The following is a 22,041-nucleotide window of genomic DNA, read 5'->3' as shown; positions in this document are numbered from 1 at the left end:
ACCGTTTCTATGTCACAGTCATTATTATTCATTTCTTATTATCAGTTTGTTTATTTTTGTATTTCTTTATTTTCTTTCACAAACCCCGTTTCCAAGAAAGTTGGGACATTGTGGACAATGATGTGCAAATGACTCGGTCTCTATATTTAATTGAAAACGTTGAAACTGAGAAATTGTATTTTTTTTTGTTGTTTTTTTTTTATTAATATTTAATATTAATTAGTTTTTTGTACAAACAGAGCTCCACTTAAACAGGCCGGTTATGCTCAGTTTTAAATGAAACGTGTAGATGGTGAGTTCTTTAAGTACAGATGAAATTCACGCTCAGAAAAGTGCATTGTGACATAGTTCATCTAAATTATAATGAAATATTGTCATATTGCCCAGCCCTAATTGGCGCAACCCTATTTAAAGTAAGCAAGTTTTATCCCGTTACTCAGCTTGCAGAAACATTTGACACTTTACTTAACCCCTTAACATGAACCTGTTGGGGGTCCACGCTCCCATTCTTCATGCTTACAACTTAATAATAAATGATTTTGCGTTCATTTCCATGCAACTGAGAAAAGAATGAAAAAGCCATAGAAGATAAAGGGGGTTAGTTATGCTATGATTGTGCTGATTGTGCATTAAAACACACAGAGTACAGAATCGGGTTTTATGCCAGAATATTGGTTCTTTTTCGGAGGAGTCATAAATCTTTTAAAGGCACTTCCCGCTGAAAGCTTTTGCAGCTTTTGTAGAAAATGGGAACATTGCTGCGTAAACTTTTCCACAGACAGTACTGGCTTATGTTATTCGTGTAATAAGAGCTATTACACGTTTTAATCATTATTTGTTACTATAGTGATTACGTGCATCTTATGTGGTACTATATCTCTGCTGTTGGATCAAAACCTCGTATCTCCAGAATGGCAACTTTACAGGAGAAGGAAAAAACTTACTCCACTTCTAATGGAAGTCAATGGAACCAGACATATTTACATGTCATTCTGGGCCTTTTCTTCTGGTCAGTTCTTTATGAAATGTGCACGCAATGAAAAGGACAACAGGCGTCTTCAGTTTATGTCGAAAACTGAAAAATAGAGACACGAGGTTTTGTTCCGACTGCAGCGATACGTGGGTATAACTACAGCGTACTAGATGATGTCCTACGACTACCAATTACACTGCTTTCAAGTCATATGTACTTAGTTTGTGGACACAGATTAAGCTTAATCGTTGGTGTTTTACCATTAACCTCTTAAAACCTCAGGCTTGTTACATCGTAAGACTTCTTAGTAATTACATAATTACTCTTATTCGTAAGTTCCATAAGTTCTTAACAGATTTTTACGTTTACGTTTATGACGTTTGGCAGAATAGGGCAGAGTTTATGCAGAGCATCTTACAAGTGAGGTATTGTTAGGAGTCTAGCCCAAGGATTTGTGTTAATATAGGATTGTGTTCTTGCCCGAGCAGCTAGATCGCTGATTCTCAAAGGTTCTTGAGGTTCCACCTCAAGGCTCAACAAGAAAGCAAAACTCAACGTTTTTTCCTCAAAAATGTCATTTATGGGAGATTTTCAACGCAGTGAAATGTGGGGGGGGGGCTACTCTTGCAATATGTGATGTGTGTCAGTGAACATGAAATATCAGCAGAATATTGGTGCAAGTGGACAACTGAAGGGTCAGGTGTTTCTAGAAAGTTTGAGGTGCACTGTTATCGTGGGGCTTGTATTAATGTTGGATTAACTGTCTGAAAACATCTCATATTTCTTTTTTAATGTTAAGTCAATGATTTTTTCATTGGTTTTTATGACAAAGTGCCATCTCACGCCGACTACTGACCACTGGCTCCACCTCGGTATATGTCCAAGGACCACCAAGGGGTGCTTTGCGGCCCCCAAAGAGAAACCCTGGTCTAGGCTTAGGCTCTGAGTCTGAGAAACTGGTCCATTCTGGAAATAATCCATTCAAATGGTTGACAAAAACAATTTCCTTGATGGCCTGGTCACTTTAACATAAACGTAACACCTTTATATACATTTTTGTTTACTGTACGAATTTGAAAGAGTAAGTAAATGAAATTAAGGACCATTAGCAGTTTTATTTTAGCTGTTCTTTGAGCATCACTGAGGACTTTGTGTCGTTTCTGTAGATCAGTGCAGAGAGAGAGAGAGAATGAGGATAAACCTGTCAAACTACCCAAAAAGATTAAATTTACTTCCTCACTCCGGCTCCAGCACTTCCGTAAAACCAGCCAGTCAGTCTTCTTTTAGTATGTCTGTCCAATGTGGGAGGCAAATCCGGCCACAAAAGAAATTAAAACAATAAAAACAATCAAATGTAAATGCAGACCTCTTTTTGCCCTTTATTTTTCCAAACATCTGGGCAAATATCCTGACAAAATTAAAATGAAATGAAATGCCTACATCTGCAAGTTGATTTTTCACATAAGCACAAGTCATTTGTGACAAAAATTAATTTTAAACGGCTATTTGTGTTTAGTTTTAGTCGTTATTTTAGTGTTTCATGGCCGAATCTAACATGGAAAAGCCGTTTGGTCTGACCGTGTTCGGTCTGATGTTCAGTCCGAGGAACAACGCTGCTCTGACTCTGAGGTCTGAGGTTGTCCTAAAATGCACCCGTAGCCCCACCTAGTGTTAATTAACATCTCGCTGTTGTTAGAAGAGGGCGGCACGGTGGCGTGGTGGGTAGCGCTGTCGCCTCACAGCGAGGAGGGCCTGGGTTCGATTCCCTGGCCGGGCGACCGGGGTCCTCTCTGTGTGGAGTTTGCATGTTCTCCCCGTGTCTGCGTGGGTTTCCTCCGGGTTCTCTGGTTCCTCCCACAGTCCAAAGACATGCAGTCAGGCCAGTTGGACATGCTAAATTGCCCCTAGGTGTGAGTGTGTGAGTGACTGTCTGTGTTTGTCTGTCTGCCCTGCGATGGACTGGCGACCTGTCCAGGGTGTATCCTGCCTTCCTCCCGAAGACTGCTGGGATAGGCTCCAGCATCCCCCCCGCGACCCTAACGGAGAAGCGGCTTAGAAAATGGATGGATGGATGGATGGATGTTGTTAGAAGAAAACCTGGTATCTCCAAAACTTACAGAAGAAGGGGAAAAAAACATAAATTACTTTTAATGTAAGTCAGCGGAACCAGACAGTCATTTTTAAGCTGTTTATTTTAGTCCAATCATCATGAAATTTACACACAGTGTAAAGGGCAACAGGCATTTTCAAATGATATCAAAAACTGAAAAACTGCAAAAATAGAGGTACGAGGTTTTGTTCCGACAGCAGCGATATATTTGCATGTTGGTCAGTTTGAAAACGAAAAAGCAAAGTGGGAAATGAACTGTAAATCTCCAGCAGGTGGCGCTGATGTTCGTTTGCATTTGCCTTTTTATTCTGACACTTAAAGCGCATCAACGCGGAAAACCGAATCCCAAACTATGACTTTGTCGATTTATTAACCCTAACCCTGTTTTCATTTTGCCAGATACGCAGCCCATTGCTGTGAAAAAGGAACGTAAACGCTGCATTTTGATTTTAGTTTTGACACGTATTCTGCATTTCATGAAGAAAAGCCAAAGTGAAGCTTGGATTTTCTGTTCTCTGTTAGCTTTTCCATGTTAGGTTCGGCCATGAAACACCAGAGTAACAACTAAAATGAAACGGCAAAAAGCCTAAATTGCAAATGTAGGCATTTCGTTTTAATTTTGGTAGGAATGTTTGGAAAAAGAAACGGCAAAAAGAGGTTTGCATTTACATTTTATTGTTTTAATTTTAATTTCTTTTTTGGCTGGAATCTGGAGTCAGTCAGATTTCATGAGGTGAAGACTGACCAGGGTTGAAGAGTGCCCTGTGTTAATGTCAGCTCCAGCCAAGTACCGGATAATGAATGTTTGGTCTCCATGCCGTGTCTGATCTTTGATCTGAATGTATTGGCCCATGTTGAATGTATTGGCCCCTCTCCATCCACTCCCTTTTTCCCCCCAACAGCCATAAGCAACAGGCATCAAAGACATAAATCTTCATCTACATGGCAACGAAGATCAGTGGAGGTCTTTTACAAACGTTTGGCGGAGTCATCACCTCTGCGGTGTGTTTGTTATAAGAAACTGACCGTCTGGTTCCAGAGCGAATACATGTTGCCCGCCAAACTTGGTGTCATCTTAAACTTTGATAAGCAAACTCATATCAAACCAGTAGAGCTGCTTTAGCTGCATTGACCTTTAAGCAGCCAGGCTTTGTAAAGCAGCAGAGAAGAAACACAATAGGGGGAAAACGTTAATTTAAGCAAGTCCCTTTAAACATTTCTTCCTCACTGGCTGTAAACAAACTCATAAAGGTGAAGCAGCAGTCAGGGGACTGTATTTGATGATATAACTGTCTTTATTTTTGTGCTTTTGCTGTTTAACATAGGCGAGTTAGCCAGCTTGCTTACTGCTAGGTTAGCTGCATGACTAAGCACTGCTGCACACAGTAGTTACCCCACTGCCACCAACTAAACCAGTTACCACTTTTTTTCTAGAACTAAAAAAAAAACTACGAAGTTATTTAGGAAATGATCTGGTACAGATGTTTTCTTGCGTTCTCTTACTGTGTGTGTCTGGCGAGTTAGCCAGTTTGCTAACTGCACCGAATTGGAACTGTTTTCATTGTCCGGTCCTGGTCATGCTCGTTTGGCAAGGGGATGCAAACTGCAAGAGAGGCTGCTATTTAAACAAATGTGTGAATAAATGAATGAATGCAAATGGCAGTCCTGGACGGTTCTGGACTGCTGAGTTGAGAGATGCCCTTAAAGCACCTGACAGTTTCTGCATTAGCTGGGCTCGTTAGCATATGGCTAAGGTAGCATGCCAGCTGTTCCTAGCATCATTGAATCTGATGCTGTTCTCTTGTATTGAGCTTTTGAAAAGATTTGTCAGGAAACGACTAAAGCAGACAGTTTTGGCTGATTCTGGCTTTCCTGCTCGATTGTAGGTCAACTACTGGGCAGATGTTAGGCCTGTGGGCCGGAAAAGGGCCAGATGCTGGACAGCTTCATGTGGTTTTGCCTCTTGTCTATGCCGATTTGGACCACATTCACCAGTTCTTCTCACTTTACAGTGTGCGGCCCTGATCTGGGCCGAGGACCCAGCCGTATACTGGGCCAGAACAAACCCAAGGATGTGACCCACAAGTGGGTCAGACAGATTTTGCTAACTGGAGTAGCACTTGCGGTGACCTCTTGCTCATGCCTTAGGTTTACAGTCAACCTGATTGTTGAGCAAGAGAAATGAGGCGCTAGACGAGCTTTAATGGACATCTGGTTCACAGCGCTAGGCTGTGTCAGTCACCCCCTCGGTTAAGCCCCCCAAAGCACGCAGGTGGTAGTAGCTCAGTGGTCAGAGAACTTGGCAGGGCTTTCGTTCTGTTTGCTTTGTCGTCTCACAAAGTTCAGGGGAGGATTTCTCAGTATAATCGAAAGGCCTCATTTCCTTTCACAGCAAAAAACAATATCTTAAGTGAAAACCTGTCAAATATTGCCAAATCTGATGTTTCTCGTTACGAGACTTTTGTAAGAAGGTTTTTTTCCCGTTTTTACTTGTTTTACGGGATTATGTCTAGTGAAAGTGTCTTATTCCATTGGCCAATTAAGTTACTTCTTTCAAGAAATAAGGAAGATAATTTTGCTTGTTTCAAGAAATGATGCTTAAAACTATGATCTGCCAATGGAACGAGGCCCTTTCCTTGCTTAAAAACGAGTAAAAATGTCTAGAAATAAGTGAGAAAAATCTCACAATATTCTTACGACAGTCTAATAATTAGAAATATTAGACATACTGACTATATTTAAGACGTTCACCCTTGCTAAGAAATGTTTTTTTGCGGTGTTGTGAAAAAGGTTCATCTGGTTTGAGCCCCCCAAGGCCTCAGGGTGGTCAGCAGCCTCTAGCAGAAGAGAAGCAGCCTTTGGCTGGAGGCTCCTGCAAACTAACAGTTCATTATCTCCTTGTGATAAGGGCACTTTTTATACAAGTCCGTATCATTTGTGCTGAATGCCTGTATTTGTTTGTGTCGAACTAGATTAAGCGACAGCAGAGCTTTTATCTTTTATTTTGTAAGTTTATTCAGATTCTATAGGTACTTTCAATAGCATTAAAGCCCCGCCCCCTGCTGCCCCAAACCCGTTTACTGTAGAAAAAGGAAACATCAGGTGAGATGTCTTTGCTTTTTTAGTGAAACACGTCCTTCTGCTTTCTAAACCCTAAAGGAAAGTTCTGGGCGAGTGATTAGAAACTATTTTAACATTTTTCGTTTTTAACCGTTAAACCTCATTCACTCCCGTTGTAGCACCTGGATTAGGGAAGTTTTATAGCGTCTGGTTTGGCCAGCATGTCAGTGAGTTCATACTCATGCGGAAATTGGGCTTCACTAACAGGACTGCCAAGAATAATCTCTCACTTCACAAAACCTAAACCCTGTGTAGCCTGTGTACACCACAACTGAAGCACAAGTCACAGGTAGGGGAATTCCGAGACTTTCCAAGCCTTCGCTGAATCTCCCAGACAGCACTGCGCCTCCCTGAAAACACTTTTGCTTTTAGTTCTCATTGTACTTTAAGGGTGAGGATTTTTCTTTGTTGCCTGTCACGATTTCCTTGTCAGCTAATGAGGTCACAAATATCTCACAAAGTGGCTACAACACACTTGTAAACAGTAATTATCCCTAATGGGGCTCTGCTGATGATTGATAATGCAATTCCCTCACACCGTGGGAATGTTACTGTGTGCACCTGGGAATGACCTGTTTGTGCAATACGCAGACAAAAACAACCATTTGAGTCAAATCTGTTCTGGATCTCGGAGTTCTTAGGCTTAAAGCAACCCGGGAAACAAATGATGGGGGAAAACCAGCATGCCCTCGTAAATGACACTCCTTCTAAGCCTCTGGAGCAGAAGGCAGGATACAACCTGGACAGGTCGCCAGTCCATCGCAGGGCAGACAGACATACACTCACACACCTAGGGGCGATTTAGCATGTCCAATCGGGGGAGGAAACCCACACACACACGGGGAGAACAAACTTCCACAGAAAGGACGCTGGTCACCCGGCCGGGGAATCGAACCCAGGCCCTTCTCGCTGGGAGGCGACAGCGCTTGCCCACCGTGCCACTGTAAATATTTAGTAGTAGTTTTTTGGGGCTCAGTATTCACCATTTACTCTCAAAAATAAAGGTTCCTGGGGAAAAAACTTTTAAGTGGGATAGAACCTTTACATAATACAGAGGTTCTTCAAAACTGGGGTGTAGCTACAGAGGGACTGTGGGGCTTGTCCAGCGATCGACGACCCAAACGTTGAGTTGTCCTTCCAACAAAAATCAAACCACCTTGGCAGCCGCAACATTTTATGTCTATTTCACCAACTTGGTGAAAATAGTAAAATGGAAGTACGCAGAATTTTTCTGAAATAGAAACGGAATTTCTATCTAAGGAAGTCACAAATTAGGAAAAGTTTGACTGTAGCGTCAAATAAACACCAGCGTAAAATAAAAAAATAATCCCGAAGCGTTTAGGTTTTAACCCTAGTGTGGTGTTCAGGGCTGTGGGATGCGTTTAAAATGTTTATTAAAATAAAAAATGATCTGATTTGTTCTTATTTCAGCCACAGATTCTTGGTCTTTGCTCATTTTCAGTGAAGAACATATATAATAACCCATTTTCAGAGCTTCACTCTGTTCAACCCCCCCCACACACTTATACTACACATGTGGTGCTGGGCTGAACCCGCGGGGAGTAAAAGTGTGGAGGTGCTGTGTCCTTCACTCTGTTCTCCTCCTACATGGCCTGCTGTTAAGAGTGTGTGTGTGTGTGTGTGTGTGTGTGTGTGTGTGTGTGTGTGTGTGTGTGTGTGTGTGTGTGAGGGTGGACAAATGGACAGGCTGCTGACTGGCTACAGCTGCTAAAGTAGACCCTACACTGAACACTTGTGATATTTTAAACATCTGGTATTTTTACATAAATTGTGGCTGCATTGATTTAAAAACCCTATAATGTGGAGGGTCCAGCAGACCACTGAGCAACACACATCAGCACCACATAAGGGTTAAACTAGTCAGTGTAATTTCTCAAACTGTACTTTACGAGAAAAGCAATCCACTACACCGAGGCCGAGCGTGTAGGAACACATCAGCGCTGATGTCTATCAGCCTGTATCCCCTGCGCTACTATTTAAACAGGGCAAACAATAACCCTGCAGTGCACATGTGAGAGTTCTGCCTCACCATGTCTGCGCTGACAGTAATAGCTCAGCTTTTATTACACAACTGCCCTGTTCTGACTCGACCGGCAGTAGCAGAACATCTGTCGTGGGTTTTGCTGATACACACTCTTGCTCATCTGCCCTGCGGTTATGTTTAAATCTCTCGGACCCCGAATCTGGAAAGCACACACGATGACTCACAGCCCCACACCCGCCTGCAGACACTCTGCATCTACTTCAAGAATGGCCCGGTTATAAATGAGTATAAAACAGCCTCACTGGATTTGACTATCATTCTTCGGGTAGCAGTTGCATAGAAATCTGACCAATGGAACGAGCGGACAATTGCAGATAGTAATGTGCAGGGGGCCGACTAATAATGCATAGTTGCCTGTGTACGTACTTGTATTGTTGTTGTTAATTGGGAAACCTAATTTTTAGTTTGAGGAGTATTTGGGTCCTCATTAAGTAATACAAACAAGTATCCGAGGGCCTGCTTGGGCCTGCTGATACCTTACACCCAAGTTTTTCTATTTTTTTTTTTGTTTTTCTTTTTTTCAAAAATTGCTTGATTTGGTTTTTATTTTGGCCCAAAAATAAATGCATACTTTTAAAAATATTATCATAATTATTTATAACGGATTCTAAAGTTCCAAAATTGTTGCGAGATCAATGCCTCACGGTACATTCATATAAAACTAGGGCTGCTTCATAACCAGAATCTGAGTGTAGTTTTTCTGGGTTTTTGATAAATCCTAAATAATAAATGTCACAGAGCTTATGAACTGGCAGCCTGGCCAGCCTATCCGAGCAATTCCTCTCGATGATAGGCGGGGCTGGTGGGGTCTCTTTGAAATGACTGAGGTCAGAGCACCAGCTTGGTTGTGTTTATTAGCCAGTAGCTTAGCAGCAAGCGGTCAGAATTGGTTGACAACACGGAGGTAGCCAATGATTGCATGATGTATTTGTGTGCTGCATGCTGGGTATTGTAGTGAGAGAACAGTAATGAAAACATAGAAAACGATGTAAAATTATATCACTATATCACTATAACTTATGAAGCCGAAACATGAGGTGAAACACGATATTAACGGTTAATATTTAGTTTTCCATGCCCGCTGTCCATGATGTTGCAGTCAGAACTCAGGAGACGCTTTAGAGAAGCGATTGTGTTTTGAGTAGTACGCAGTTAGAAATGAAGGTTCTGTGCAGGGTCATTTTTCATTCGTCAAGGTACAAACAGTGTAAATGTTCCCTCAAAGGTTCTAAGTGGTTCTAAGGTCTGATTGTGAAGCTTAAATCAGTTCCTCCAGGTGAAAAGTTGGTATTTGTTCGTTTTTCATAACTGAATGTTTTAAAACAGAGCAGTAGAGTAAAAGCTTGGAGGCAAGGCGAGGCGGGGTGTGTGGAGTCAGTCCAGCTTAGAACAGATCATTTCAGTGGATTATGGTTCAGTTATGTTTATTGTATTACCTGAAGAACCGCTTTTTAAGACTGTAATCGTGTCTCAAACTCTAACTAATCACTCTTTTCTTTTCAGGTGAGCATGCCATAACGTAGAGGACCACCATCAGCTGAAGGAACCTCAAACTGTCGTGATTAACGTCTGTCCACTGGACACGTCTGGACACTGCTGGAATTTCTCTCTATTCACCCATCCATCCATTCATCCATCATCCATCCCCCTTTGTCCCTCCATCCCTTTCCTCCCCTCTTGTAGGCCCCTTCCTCTCCCACCCTCTGGTCATCGTCATTTTTCATTCCTAGTTTTGATAGACGTCAGAACAGGAGGGATGTCCATCGCGCTCAAGCAAGTCTTCAACAAGGACAAGACGTTCCGGCCCAAGCGGAAGTTTGAGCCGGGCACGCAGCGTTTCGAGCTGCACAAGAAGGCTCAGGCGTCGCTGCACTCGGGCGTAGACTTGCGGGCGGCTGTGCAGCTGCCGCCGGGCGAGGACCTGAACGACTGGGTGGCAGTGCATGTGGTGGACTTCTTCAACCGCATCAACCTCATCTACGGCACCGTGTGCGAGTACTGCACAGAGAAGAGTTGCCCGGTGATGTCCGGAGGGCCGCGCTACGAGTACCGCTGGCAAGACGAGCAGAAGTACAAAAAGCCCACGGCGCTGCCCGCTCCGCAGTACATGAACCTGCTGATGGACTGGATCGAAGTGCAGATCAACAACGAGGACATCTTCCCCACCAGCATAGGTGAGTAAAGCCACTGTAAAAGACTTCACCGCCAGTTAAACGGGACATTTTGTGCTGGGCTGACGTTGAAAAGCACTGAAAGCGATCAGTGGAGATGATCTAGAGAGGCTTGCTAAGAAGATATTTTTAGAAATGAGGGGATGAAATTATCGTCATAATGGACCAATCAGGTAGAACGTTCTGACCACCTCCTCGTTTCTGCGCTCACTGTCCATCTTATCAGCTCCACTTACTGTATAGCTGCACTCTGTAGTTCTACAGTTACAGACTGTAGTCCATCTGTTTCTCTGATACTCGTTACCCTGTTCTTCAGTGGTCAGGACCCCCATGGACCCTCACAGAGCAGGTAGTATGTGGGTGGTGGATCATTCTCAGCACTGCAGTAACGCAACAGTTTAACCTCAAATGTGGTCAATCAGCCAAAACGTGTTTGCTGACTGAAGTTTGCTTCCTCAGTTTTGCACTGAAGCTACGAGGCCACCATTCAATGAGAGAAGTGACAGCGAAAGAGAGGAGTATGAGATAAATATAAACATCAGGAAAACACTCATTTGGTTTCTTTCCGCCAGTTTAAGTGGGATCAGGAGTTCAGGGGAAACTGTAAGGATCTCAGCCTGTTTTATCGACTCTGTCGAGGAACGTTTTTCTCTTCCAGAGTAAGGAGAGTCATTTTAGCCATCATTCACCTCTTGTTATACAACCATTAGACAACCAATAGACAGCCTTCAGAAAATCATTAAACAACCATTAGAAACCATTAGAAAAGCATTATACAACCATTAGAAACCATTAGAAAACATTTAGAAAAGCATTATACAACCAATAGACAGCCTTCAGAAAACCATTAGACAACCACTTGACAGCCAATAGAAAACCATTAGAAACCAATAGAAAACCTTCAGAAAATCATTAGACAACCATTAGAAATCCTGTAGACAACCTTGGCAAAACCAACAAACCACTAGAAACCATTAGAAATCCTTCAGGAAACCCTTATACAACCAATAGACAGCATTCAGAAAACCATTAGACAACCATTTGACAGCCAGTAGACAACCTCCAGAAAACCATTAGGCAACCATTAGACAACTATTAGAAAACCCATAGACAACCTTGAGAAAATCATTAGACAACCAGCATTCAGAAAACCATTGCACCACCATTAGAAAACCTTCAGAAAACCATTACAAACCATTAGAAAACCACTAGGGACCATTACAACACTGTCTGAAAACCATTAGACAACTTTCAGAGAACTTTTGGACAACAATTAGGCTATAAATTCGGTCTCTAATATGGTTGCGAGGACACCCGAGGACACAGCTCACGTGAGCCTCTTGGTTTGGTCCAGTCTCGTAGTCGGGCTATTGTGTTCAGACTTAGTAATTGAGGCATGACCTTTCAGGTGGCCTTCAGGCAAAGTCCACTGATGTCTTATTCTTGTAAAGCTCAGGAACAGACACTGCTATACTACGGGCTGTAACTCAAGGCCAGGACACGTTCTAAAGGAAAGGGTTGCTTTCATCTTGACATGAAACACCAGACTAGACAGCACTACATCAGCACCACCAGAGGCCAAACCCACACCACACTCGCACACCTGTGATCTGGCAGGTCACACCTGTTCATGATCACTTTCATCAGCCTGTTTTTAACCGTCTGACCACAGAGACAAATGTATTAGACGGTCAATACAAGAGGACCGTTGTTATGTTCATGTGACGCACCGGGAATAAATAAAATCTCTAACATTTGGTGCCGGGTGGGTGTTCACAATGATGAGCAAGCCAGGTTTTTGGGTTTGTTTGTCTTGTTCACTCTGAATTGTTTGCTGCTTATAATAGCAAACAAGCATCCCTAAGTAGGCAGACGAAGGTGTAGTGCAGAAAAAAAGAACTAAGTAACACGTTCTGTCAATGTCGTGTTTTTAAGCATCTATGAACACATTTATGACCTTATTATACATTATGAATTGTTAATATAATGCATTATAAACAGTGTTAATAACATGTTATATTCTCAGTGCCAAAGAAGTTGGAGAGCGTAAAGTAAAGACAAACACGGAGTTTATTTACTGAGATTTCCAGTATTATATTCCTCAGCGCTGGAGCTGTTAGAGCTGCATCTTCAGGGCTTCAGTCCTGAATATTCAGATGCTCCAAACAGGCCGTCCAGCCTAGAATCACTGCTACAGTGAGCTTTTCTGACCAGCGTCCCACTTTAAATGCTACATCACAGCAAACCGAGTGCCCACCAGCCCCTCCCCTCAACCTCCTCTGACATCACACTGAGCGTGAAGTCACTCTGGAGTGAAGGCCTGGGGAGCGAGGGGTGAGATAATCGAGTGATATCATTATAATTTGTTCCCTCACTGGTTCTAATGTCATAGAACCCATCACTCTGTAACACTAATATACTACACTTCACTACAGTGATGCTGATTTCTGCTGGCGCTCTATTGGATATGCAGTGTTAAGTCAGCGCCAGGCTAACGGTGGTGCACATTAACAGTGGTGAACATTGACTTTCCCACATTGGGTGAAACACTGAGGGCAGCTCTAGTTTAAACTCTGACATCTGAAGCCTGTAATGAGCTTTACTGTGTGTGTTTTAGTGTTTCAGTAAATCCTTCAGTAAATACTTCACTCTTAACCCTGGAGGAGGCTTCAGTCCAGCACGCCTCACTTTACTTACAGCGGACTAATACAGCTTATGAGCTCTTATAATGTGTTATGAACAGTTCTGACGTGTGTTAACAGCATTATGAATTATGTTAACAATTCGTAATGCATAATAAGCATGGCTGTAACATGTAATGCATTTTTATAAATATTTATAGCCATGTTTATAATGCCTTATAAATGCATTATAGGCAGTTATGAGTGTGTTGCTGAAAATAAAATACAAATAAATGGGCAGATTTTCACATCAGAACCGCTGGTTAAAGTAAAAGTAGCTGGTAAGTGGTGGAGGTGAAACCTGATGTTATTGGTTGATATATTTCCCTACTCACTAGTGCACGGTCATGCCACCAAAACTCAGAAGCCCTTTTAGAGGCAGGCGAAAGTTGATCAGATGTTATTGAAAAGCCAATAATTTTGTATTTAAATGGAATAATGTGGTGATGAATTTCTGCTTTGAATGACTAGGGACACGAGCTACGGTGAAAAGGGTCCATTTGGATTGACTTCAAGCCCTTAAATCTTTCAACGTTGGGCGTTTTAGTCAGTTAATAAAGCCGTTTATTTGGAAAATGTGTAGTCAGTCAGCCAGGACGTGTTTGGTGCCTGAAGTTTGCTTCTTTAGTTTTGGGTAAAACTACGTTGATGAGCCAAAAAAAAATCAGATGTTCACGTTTGAAAAACATTGAGCTTGTGTTGTAGAGCTCTGCTCTAATGCCCATCTCAGTGGCCTCCTGCCTTCCACCAGCCTTTACCTTCTTCCCTCCGTTCCTCTCCGTCACTCTGAGCAGGGCCTGGAGGCTGAGAGGTATTGCTAACCTGAAATACTATCACCAACGTGATGTCAATTATTCAGAGCCATCAGATCCCCCAGAGACCTGCCCTTCACTCCTACCAGTCACCCTCTGCAACCTGAACCAGTGGCTCAGGTGCCAGTGCTGTGGAGCAATGACAAAACAAAGGCTTCATATTAGAAGAAAATTTCCTATCATGTTATCAGTGACCAGCGTCATCAGCTCAGTGGTCATCGTCTGTATAATAGCAGTATTAAACATTTTAACAGTATGAATTATTGCAAAGCCTTCATATCAGAGGAAAACATTTTGACAGCATGTATTATCATTTATTATTATGACGTCGATACTTTTGTGTTTCCAAGGCCCAGTCCCATTTCTTCTTTTTACCCCTACCTCTTGTTTTCGAGTGTCACCCTAACCCCTGGGAACTGAGTTACAGGGCAGTGGTTGAGATCTTCCCTCTGAAACGGGACCCTCAAATAAACAGAGCATCAATTCATTAACAGCTACTAGCGCCGCTCTGTAGGCGACCCTGCCCGTCTGCAGGGACAGCAGAGGAGGGGAAAGTTCAGCTCCTCACTGCTGGGCTTTAGTTACACTTAGGGATCATACGCCTTCAAAGAGGGGGGCAGTTATTTATTATCACCCCCCCTAATTCTTCAGTGATGTGAAGCTGAAGACAGATATTCACCAGATTCTTGTTCGAGTTTTCCCGTTCCACCATTTACAGTGGAATGAAATACTTAGCTAGCTAGCTGTCGAGATATCAGCACTACTACTTACGATGGTTTATGCTTATTATGAAGAAAACGACCGTAATACTTTGAAACGACACTGAAGATAATATTAAGAGACACTTTTTCATCCCATAAATGGGGAAATTTCACCTCCTCATTTAACCCATCCGTGAAGTGAAACACCACACACACACACACACACACACACACACACACACACAAGGGGGCAGTGAGCACACTTGCCCGGAGCGGTGGGCAGCCCTATCCACGGCACCCGGGGAGCATTTGGGGGTTAGGTGTCTTGCTCAAGAACACCTCAGTCATGGACTGTCGGTGCTGGGGATTGAACCAGCAACCTTCCAGTCACAGGGCCGGTTCCCTGACCTCCAGGCCACGACTGACCCCCAATATGGTTATTGTAGTCTTCAAATGGAGAACATTCTCACATTTGTGGGTTTCTTTGGTCTCTTGTTCTCCATCTGGCTGGTTTTCCTTTTTTTAATCATAACTCTCTGTTTGGAGGGCCATGTACCCCTCTGTCTCAATAAGAATCAGGACACCCTACCCCTAGACCTGAACCCAGGGGTAGGGCTAAGTGGTAGGGGCGAGGGGTGAAGTGGGACTGGGCCCAAATCACTGATGAGCAACATTCTAAACTGTAAAAAACAGCAGACAACTTACTTCCAGGTGGACAACGCAGGTAATGGTGCACTGGTTCTACAGGATTTTGTACTAATCCTGAGATTTAACCCAAGGTGCTGAAAAAATTAAGCTTGTTTAAAACGGAACTTCTTAGGTCAGTTGCTGCTCCAACGTGTGTGGCTGAGAAGTGGGAGTGCAGTGCCGCTGTGTTGTTGGGGAAAAGCTCATCAAGGGCTTTATGACACAGCTTAAGACATTTGGTGTGACGAGACACTATATGATGCGCTTTTATAGAGCTGTTGGGGAAAGTGTGCTGTCCTTCTCCATATGTGGTGGTACAGGAGCCTGTAAGAAAGAGTAGCTGGAGAAAGTGATGCGTGCTGTGAACTTCCATCTGTTGCTTCTGTATCCGCCAGAAGGATGTCAATGCAGAGCGATCACACCCAGCACTGTACCTTTATAAAGACAGACAGATAGACAGACAGATGACAGACTAACAGAGAGACAGACAGATAGATATGAATGAGGAAGTTACAACACAGTGAGTATAAGCGTAACTATGAGAGTCGGCAGTGTTTACAGTCTGACGTGACAGTGAGACTCATTACTGCAGCAGTTGTGAGATATTGAGTATTAACAGGAGAGGAGATTCGGTGATGAGGTTCAGCTCAGTTCAGACAGCAGGAGATCAGTACCGTCTCTGCGGTGAGGAGACTCGCTGTAGAGCCGTATATGAGTGGGTAAGAAAGATCTCGCACGGCTCTTTGACACAGCGCAGCTGTAACAGACGCCACTGAACGAGCTTCTCTGTTTATCCAGTGTGGCATGCAGGGGGTGTGAGGTGTTGTCCAGGATCTCTAACAGCTTGTTGAGCCTCTGTTCTGCCACAGCCTCCAAAGAGTCCGGCTTGACTCCCTCAACAGAGCCTGCCTTCCTAATGAGTTTCATTTGTTCAGGACACTTTTGCTTTTATTTTATGTAGATAAAATATCAGACACTCCACAATCTTCCCCTTGTTTATTTGAACAAGTCGTTTATTATTTTAATCTGTCGATGTCTGTTGTGTTTGAGTGTGTGTTGTTGTGTTTGCGCAGCACCAAAGGAATTTCCTCGTAGCCTGAATTATTCAAATTTGAAATTGCATGGTTCTTCTTAGGCTTTGTATCATAATTGCATGATTCAAATCTGGAAGCATCCCACCCTGCTTCATACCGCTGGTACTTGAGCCGCTAGAGGCAATCTTTTTCTCTCTCTCTCTCTCTCTCTCTCTCTCTGTCTCTCTCTCTCTCTCTCTCACACACTCTCTCTCTCTCTCTCTCTCTCTCTCTCTCTCTCTCTCTCTCATCCCTATGTGTTTTAAGGCCCTGTCTGTGCTGCGAGCGAGATATAAATTATTCAGTCTTGATGCGTTCGCCTTAGCCCCGGCTCAAGCCTGCCTCTGTTTGTATTGGGTAAAATATGCATTATTCAGGACGGCTGGAAGAAAAGGCAGAGCGGAGGAGTTTAGCGTACCACGGGGCCGAAACAATGCAGTCCTGTGTTAAGGCTCTGAAGATGTGGAGCTCTTCCAGTAGTGCAGTGCCCACACTCACTGCTTAACAACAGCGAGGGCTTTCTACAAAGTCTATAGTGTCTCTATAACCCTCTCAGCAAGATGGTGTGATTTGATATTACTGTTGTAGGCTTTTTAAATCTAACTCAAAACTCTGTTCTGAGTACGTTCTAAACATTCAGTTCATTGCACGTTTGCATTTGTCTAAGTAGAAGTTTCTGATTTGATTTTGATGTAAAAGATCCTTGACGTTTTCTTTTTTGATAGTAAAACAAACAAAATTGAAACATACAGACTTGATACGAGTTAGTTTCCACCTATCGGCACTGCAAAGATCCCCCATGCTGGACTTTGCGGGTGGTGGGCCCACACAAACGTTGCCTTTTCGGGCTGAGCCTGGCCGGGTTACGTGGGCTGCCTGGTCACCAGGCGCTTGCCAAGGAATACTACCCCCACACCTGGCTCCAGGGTTAGGTCCTGGCAACCCTCTCCCAGGCAAGGATACCCGGTATCCTGCATCCCTAAGTCATAGATGATTTTTGGAGTTGGTCTTCACTCCAAACCTGTTCGCCTTGGGAGTCCCTAAAAGGAGCATAATGAGGCAGACGACTTATCTCTGAAGATCCCTAGACCACACCAGCCCTTCTGCCACTGCAATGCCCTGATCCAAGAAAGGTGGCAGGCTGCACTCTCCCTGACAGGGTGAGGAGCTCAGTCATCCGGGAGGAGCTCAGAGTAGAGTCGCTACTCCTCTGCATTGAGAGGAGCCGGTTGAGGTGGTTCAGGCATCTGATCAGGATGCCCCCTGGATGCCTCCCGGTGGAGGCCTACTAGGACGAGACCCCGCGGTCGTCCTAGGACCTGCTGCAGGGATTATATCTCCAAGTTGGCCTGAGAACGGCTCAGGGTCTCCCGGAATGAGCTGGAGGAAGTTGCAGGGAACAGGGTCGGGTGGGATTCTCTGCTCTTCCTACAGCTACCCTGACCCTATCTGGACTAAGCGGTTAAAGATAATGATGATGATAGACTTGATATGTGATTTGAATGTAAATGTAAAACAATTCATTATGTGATTAATGTGTAATTCCATACTTGCATGTGAATATTACAGCTGAACAAAAGCAATAGCTCTTGATTTCTAAGGGTTAACTGAGGCGATCAGGCCCTTTTTGAGGTCACCATGGCAGCTAGTGGACCTAAACACCTTACAGCATCAGCCGTGAGGGATTGAAGTTGGAGTTCGGAACGTTCTGGACTTCGTGTGTGTAACCTGCACCTTTTGGATCGGGCAGTGTGCCAGCCTGTGCAGCACCAGTGGTCAGTCACCTGCGTCCGAGATCAGAGCATCGTGTTTCCAGGCTGATGTTTCACGCAGCCTCCCGAGTCCAGGGCAGTTTAAGGTCGTGGTCAGCAAGGCAGGTGACGTAGTGTCCTGAGTGGCCTCTTGCAATGCTGTTCAAAAATCTCTTCAACTTTTCCGTGAATTTGACACAACCGACCGTTCCGCCACACTTTGTGTGCAATTACACATTTCCACCAGAGAGGTCTCCAAATCTCCAAATCCCCTGGTTTTGTGTAGTGTAGCTTTAAACGAAATAAATATTAAACATGCGCTAAAATGTATAGAATAAAATCTATATTTAAGTGTGTAGAGGATGTTATGCTGTTTTCCTTCAGAAAATCAAGAAACAAGTCATTTAAAAAGCGGTGTTAAAGTTTTGGTTATTACTGAAAGTGATCCCACCTCTGTGTGTGTGCGCGTGTGTGCGTGTGTGTGTGTGTGTGTGCGTGTGTGTGTGTGTGTGTGTGTGTGTGTGTGTGTGTGCCAGTATGTCATGCCTCTTATCATGTAAAGTCTTTAAGTGCGTCTCTAAAGTTTCTCCCTCTGCGTGTATCTGTTCATTTCTGAATATGTGAGTTATGTAATCCTTTACTTCACACTCTCTCTCACTCCATCAGCAGTGCTACACTCTCTCTCTCTGTCTGTCTCTGTTCCTCTGTCTCCTGCTGAAGATTCACGACTCACAGGCCCTTAGGATGAAGCGTGAGCTGCTGCTGAAACTCTCCACAGCACTTGTTCCCTGAAAGAGGATTTCACAGGCTTTACTGAAACGCATACACAGCCTTGCACGTGTTTAGCCGAGCGCTGACCGGCTGGCCCTCACTCAGTGTTACAGACAATGAGCTTAATGTCTTAAGTGTGTTAGTTTTGTTCGTAATGATGCTCATATTTCCAGTAAGGATATTTGATTCTGAGATCGAGGCCGTTACACACTGAGGGCGAAGGGGAGAAAGCAGTACGAAAACGAAAATGCATAATATTAATAAATATTAGGATCTATTTCAGTGATTTTTAGCCTGGGTGTGTCAAGTTTAAAGGGGAACTCCACCAATCTGGCAAAACGACTCCATCGTTCAGTGGTTTAGATGTAAACGAAATCATTCCGAGTGGTTCGGTGTGAAATGCGCCTTTCTAGAGAAATTTACAGAGTCAGGATTGTTCACCTTTATAGTACTAGGAACCAGACGTCTGAAGCATTTAATGGCTCTAAAAGCTACACCCCGTTGAGTTATTACACAAAATGGTAATGAATGCGTCGCCTGATGCCTGAGATATTGTTTTGTGATAGTTTTATTATAAAGTTTTGGCCTAAAACATATTTTTAATATAGACCAAAACTCCAGGATTGGTTCCCTGTTTCCTTTCAAAACCACATTCTCATCAAAGCGCATGAGCCGACATGCTGTTGCAGTTACTCGCCTGTAACTATAGCCGATCAACAGGTATTGTATCCGATTCAGTTCCCCCTCAAATTCCTGTTCCCGTTAACAAATCAGGTCCTCAGACGCCGCAGTCACTGAACAGATAACGCCAAGCAAAGCTGGAAGGTTTGTACTGCCGCTGTGCGACAAAAAGTCTTTATCAGTACGATTTGTGCTACTGCGGGCTCAAGGAGGACGTTGGAGGCAGGATTCAGAGCTGCAGCAGCCATTTCTTTCATTTCATCCAAAACAAACCAAACCCAACCAGTGGTCCGCTGGCCACTTTTCAGGGGCTTGAGCTAAGTAGCCTTTTCAGCTCGGTCAGTCTCTTGCTGCTGCTTGTGTCTCTCTCTCTCGCTGTGAGCACCGGGGCTGAAAGGGAACGAGAGAGCGCCGCTCCGCCTCCTTGTTACCGCCCCCAGCTGGCAGCTCGGCCGCCTGGGTCGAACGTGAGGTTAAGTGAAGCGGCCTCCTCCTCCCGCTGTCACTGCCGTGACTCGCGTCACTCTTGTCGCGTCACTCTTGTCGCGTTACTCTCGTCGCGTCACTCTCGTCGCGTCATTCTCGTCGCCTCATTCTCGTCGCGACACTCTCGTCGCCTCATTCTCGTCGCCTCATTCTCGTCGCGTCACTCTCGTCGCCTCACTCTCGTCGCCTCACTCTCGTCGCCTCATTCTCGTCGCGTCACTCTCGTCGCCTCATTCTCGTCGCGTCACTCTCGTCGCCTCATTCTCGTCGCCTCATTCTCGTCGCGTCACTCTCGTCGCCTCATTCTCGTCGCGTCACTCTCGTCGCCTCACTCTCGTCGCCTCACTCTCGTCGCCTCATTCTCGTCGCCTCATTCTCGTCGCCTCACTCTCGTCGCCTCATTCTCGTCGCCTCACTCTCGTCGCCTCACTCTCGTCGCCTCATTCTCGTCGCCTCATTCTCGTCGCCTCACTCTCGTCGCCTCATTCTCGTCGCGTCACTCTCGTCGCGTCACTCTCGTCGCGTCACTCTCGTCGCCTCACTCTCGCCGCCTCACTCTCGTGCCCTCCACCCCCTCCCCATTTGAAAATAATATTTATCGCGGAATCTGTTATTTCACTTATGACGTGTTGTCTTGGGTGAAAACACGCGGCCGTTTAATCTTTTTCTCTGAGCCTTTTTGCTTTCCGCAGTTCCAGCGTTGCTTGCCGTTGCTGTCTGTTCAGTGAATGTGGCCTGTCGGGACCTGATTTGTCAAAGGAATCGTGAATTTGAGGGGGGGCAGAATCGCATAGAAGCAGAAGAACCCAGGGCGAATGGAAATTGATGGTGTCAACAACAAACTACTCGCAGTTCGGCTCACTAGTTTATGGGGGAGGACAGTGAGGCACTATAATGGTGACCAATTTTCACTCTAGATTCCTCTAGAAAGGCGCATTTCGCGCCAAACCACTCTGGATGATGACTCGCCAACTCAATTTGTTGAATCAGAATCACTTTGTTCACCAAATGTACGCAGGAATGTCACTTGGTAGACCAACTCAAGAGCATATAGGGTGTGTAAAGTTAACAAAAGTGCAAAAAAAGTTTACATACAGTACAAAATTACACACTATATCAGTCCTGATTATTCTTTCTTGGCTTATTAAGCATTTTATTATGGCTAGACAACGAGCACACTGATTATTAAGCTTTACGTACTTTCTTAATTATTATAATAATGCTGAGGCAGTAATAGCATCACTGTTTATCTCCCATAACGTCCCATGTTCCTGTGATTGTTCCGCTCATTGGCTTTAAGTGCTTATCAGAGGAGAAAAAGCATTATTTTATGAACAAAGAGTACAGTCAGCTGTGGACGCTGCTGCTTTTACATGAAATTCAGTTGATTTCATGCAGCATGTTTTCAGGCCGTGAGTCAAACTACCCTCCTGGTTACATATTTTGAGTGTAGATTTTTCCTCAGATCAAAGACTGGGGTCAGTAGAGGACAGTGCCGTGCTGTGTGCGGCCACAAAGAGAAAATCTTGGCAGGAGAAGAGTCTGTCTTGTGATCTGAGAGCAGATGATTTCTTCTGAAATTACGGCAGTGAAAATCCGAGCAGGTCCTCTGTAGTAGTAATAATAATAATAGTCATAATAATAATAGTAATAACACAGAGAGAGCATTTAGGTAGCAGCTCAAAAGTGAGAGGTGAAAGAGACAGAAGTGAACAACCCTGATAAAAAAGAAGTTGATGTAAAATAAACTGGAAGGGAATCTGTGAATATATATATACATGTCACTGCTGTCGGAACAAAAACCTTGTATCTCCAAAATGGCGACTTTACAAGGAAAAAACATGCAGGACTTTCGCTGTAAGCTTAGGGAACCAGACTTTTTTCCAAGTCATTTATTTTGGTCCATCCTTCATGAAATTTACACACAATGTAAAGGCCAACATGAGTTTTCAGATGATG

The 22,041-nt window shown here is 44.0% G+C and overlaps 1 protein-coding gene across 1 annotated transcript in view; it reads left to right on the top strand.

Moving 5' to 3' along the window:
- The window catches only part of LOC108414757 (MOB kinase activator 3B), a 57,297-nt gene that overhangs the window by 12,432 nt on the left and 22,824 nt on the right, over nucleotides 1-22,041 (top strand). Inside the window, exon 2 of the mRNA XM_037533130.1 lies at nucleotides 9,772-10,442. Within this exon, the coding sequence (XP_037389027.1) occupies nucleotides 10,025-10,442 (418 nt within the window). The 5' untranslated portion in view covers nucleotides 9,772-10,024. The remainder of the gene's footprint in view (nucleotides 1-9,771; nucleotides 10,443-22,041) is intronic.

The sequence above is a fragment of the Pygocentrus nattereri genome, chromosome 23 (genome assembly GCF_015220715.1).
Source record: "Pygocentrus nattereri isolate fPygNat1 chromosome 23, fPygNat1.pri, whole genome shotgun sequence".
Classification (NCBI taxonomy): Eukaryota; Metazoa; Chordata; class Actinopteri; order Characiformes; family Serrasalmidae; genus Pygocentrus; species Pygocentrus nattereri.
Note: the sequence above shows the minus strand (reverse complement) of the source record. Positions and strands in the feature narration are given on the sequence as shown.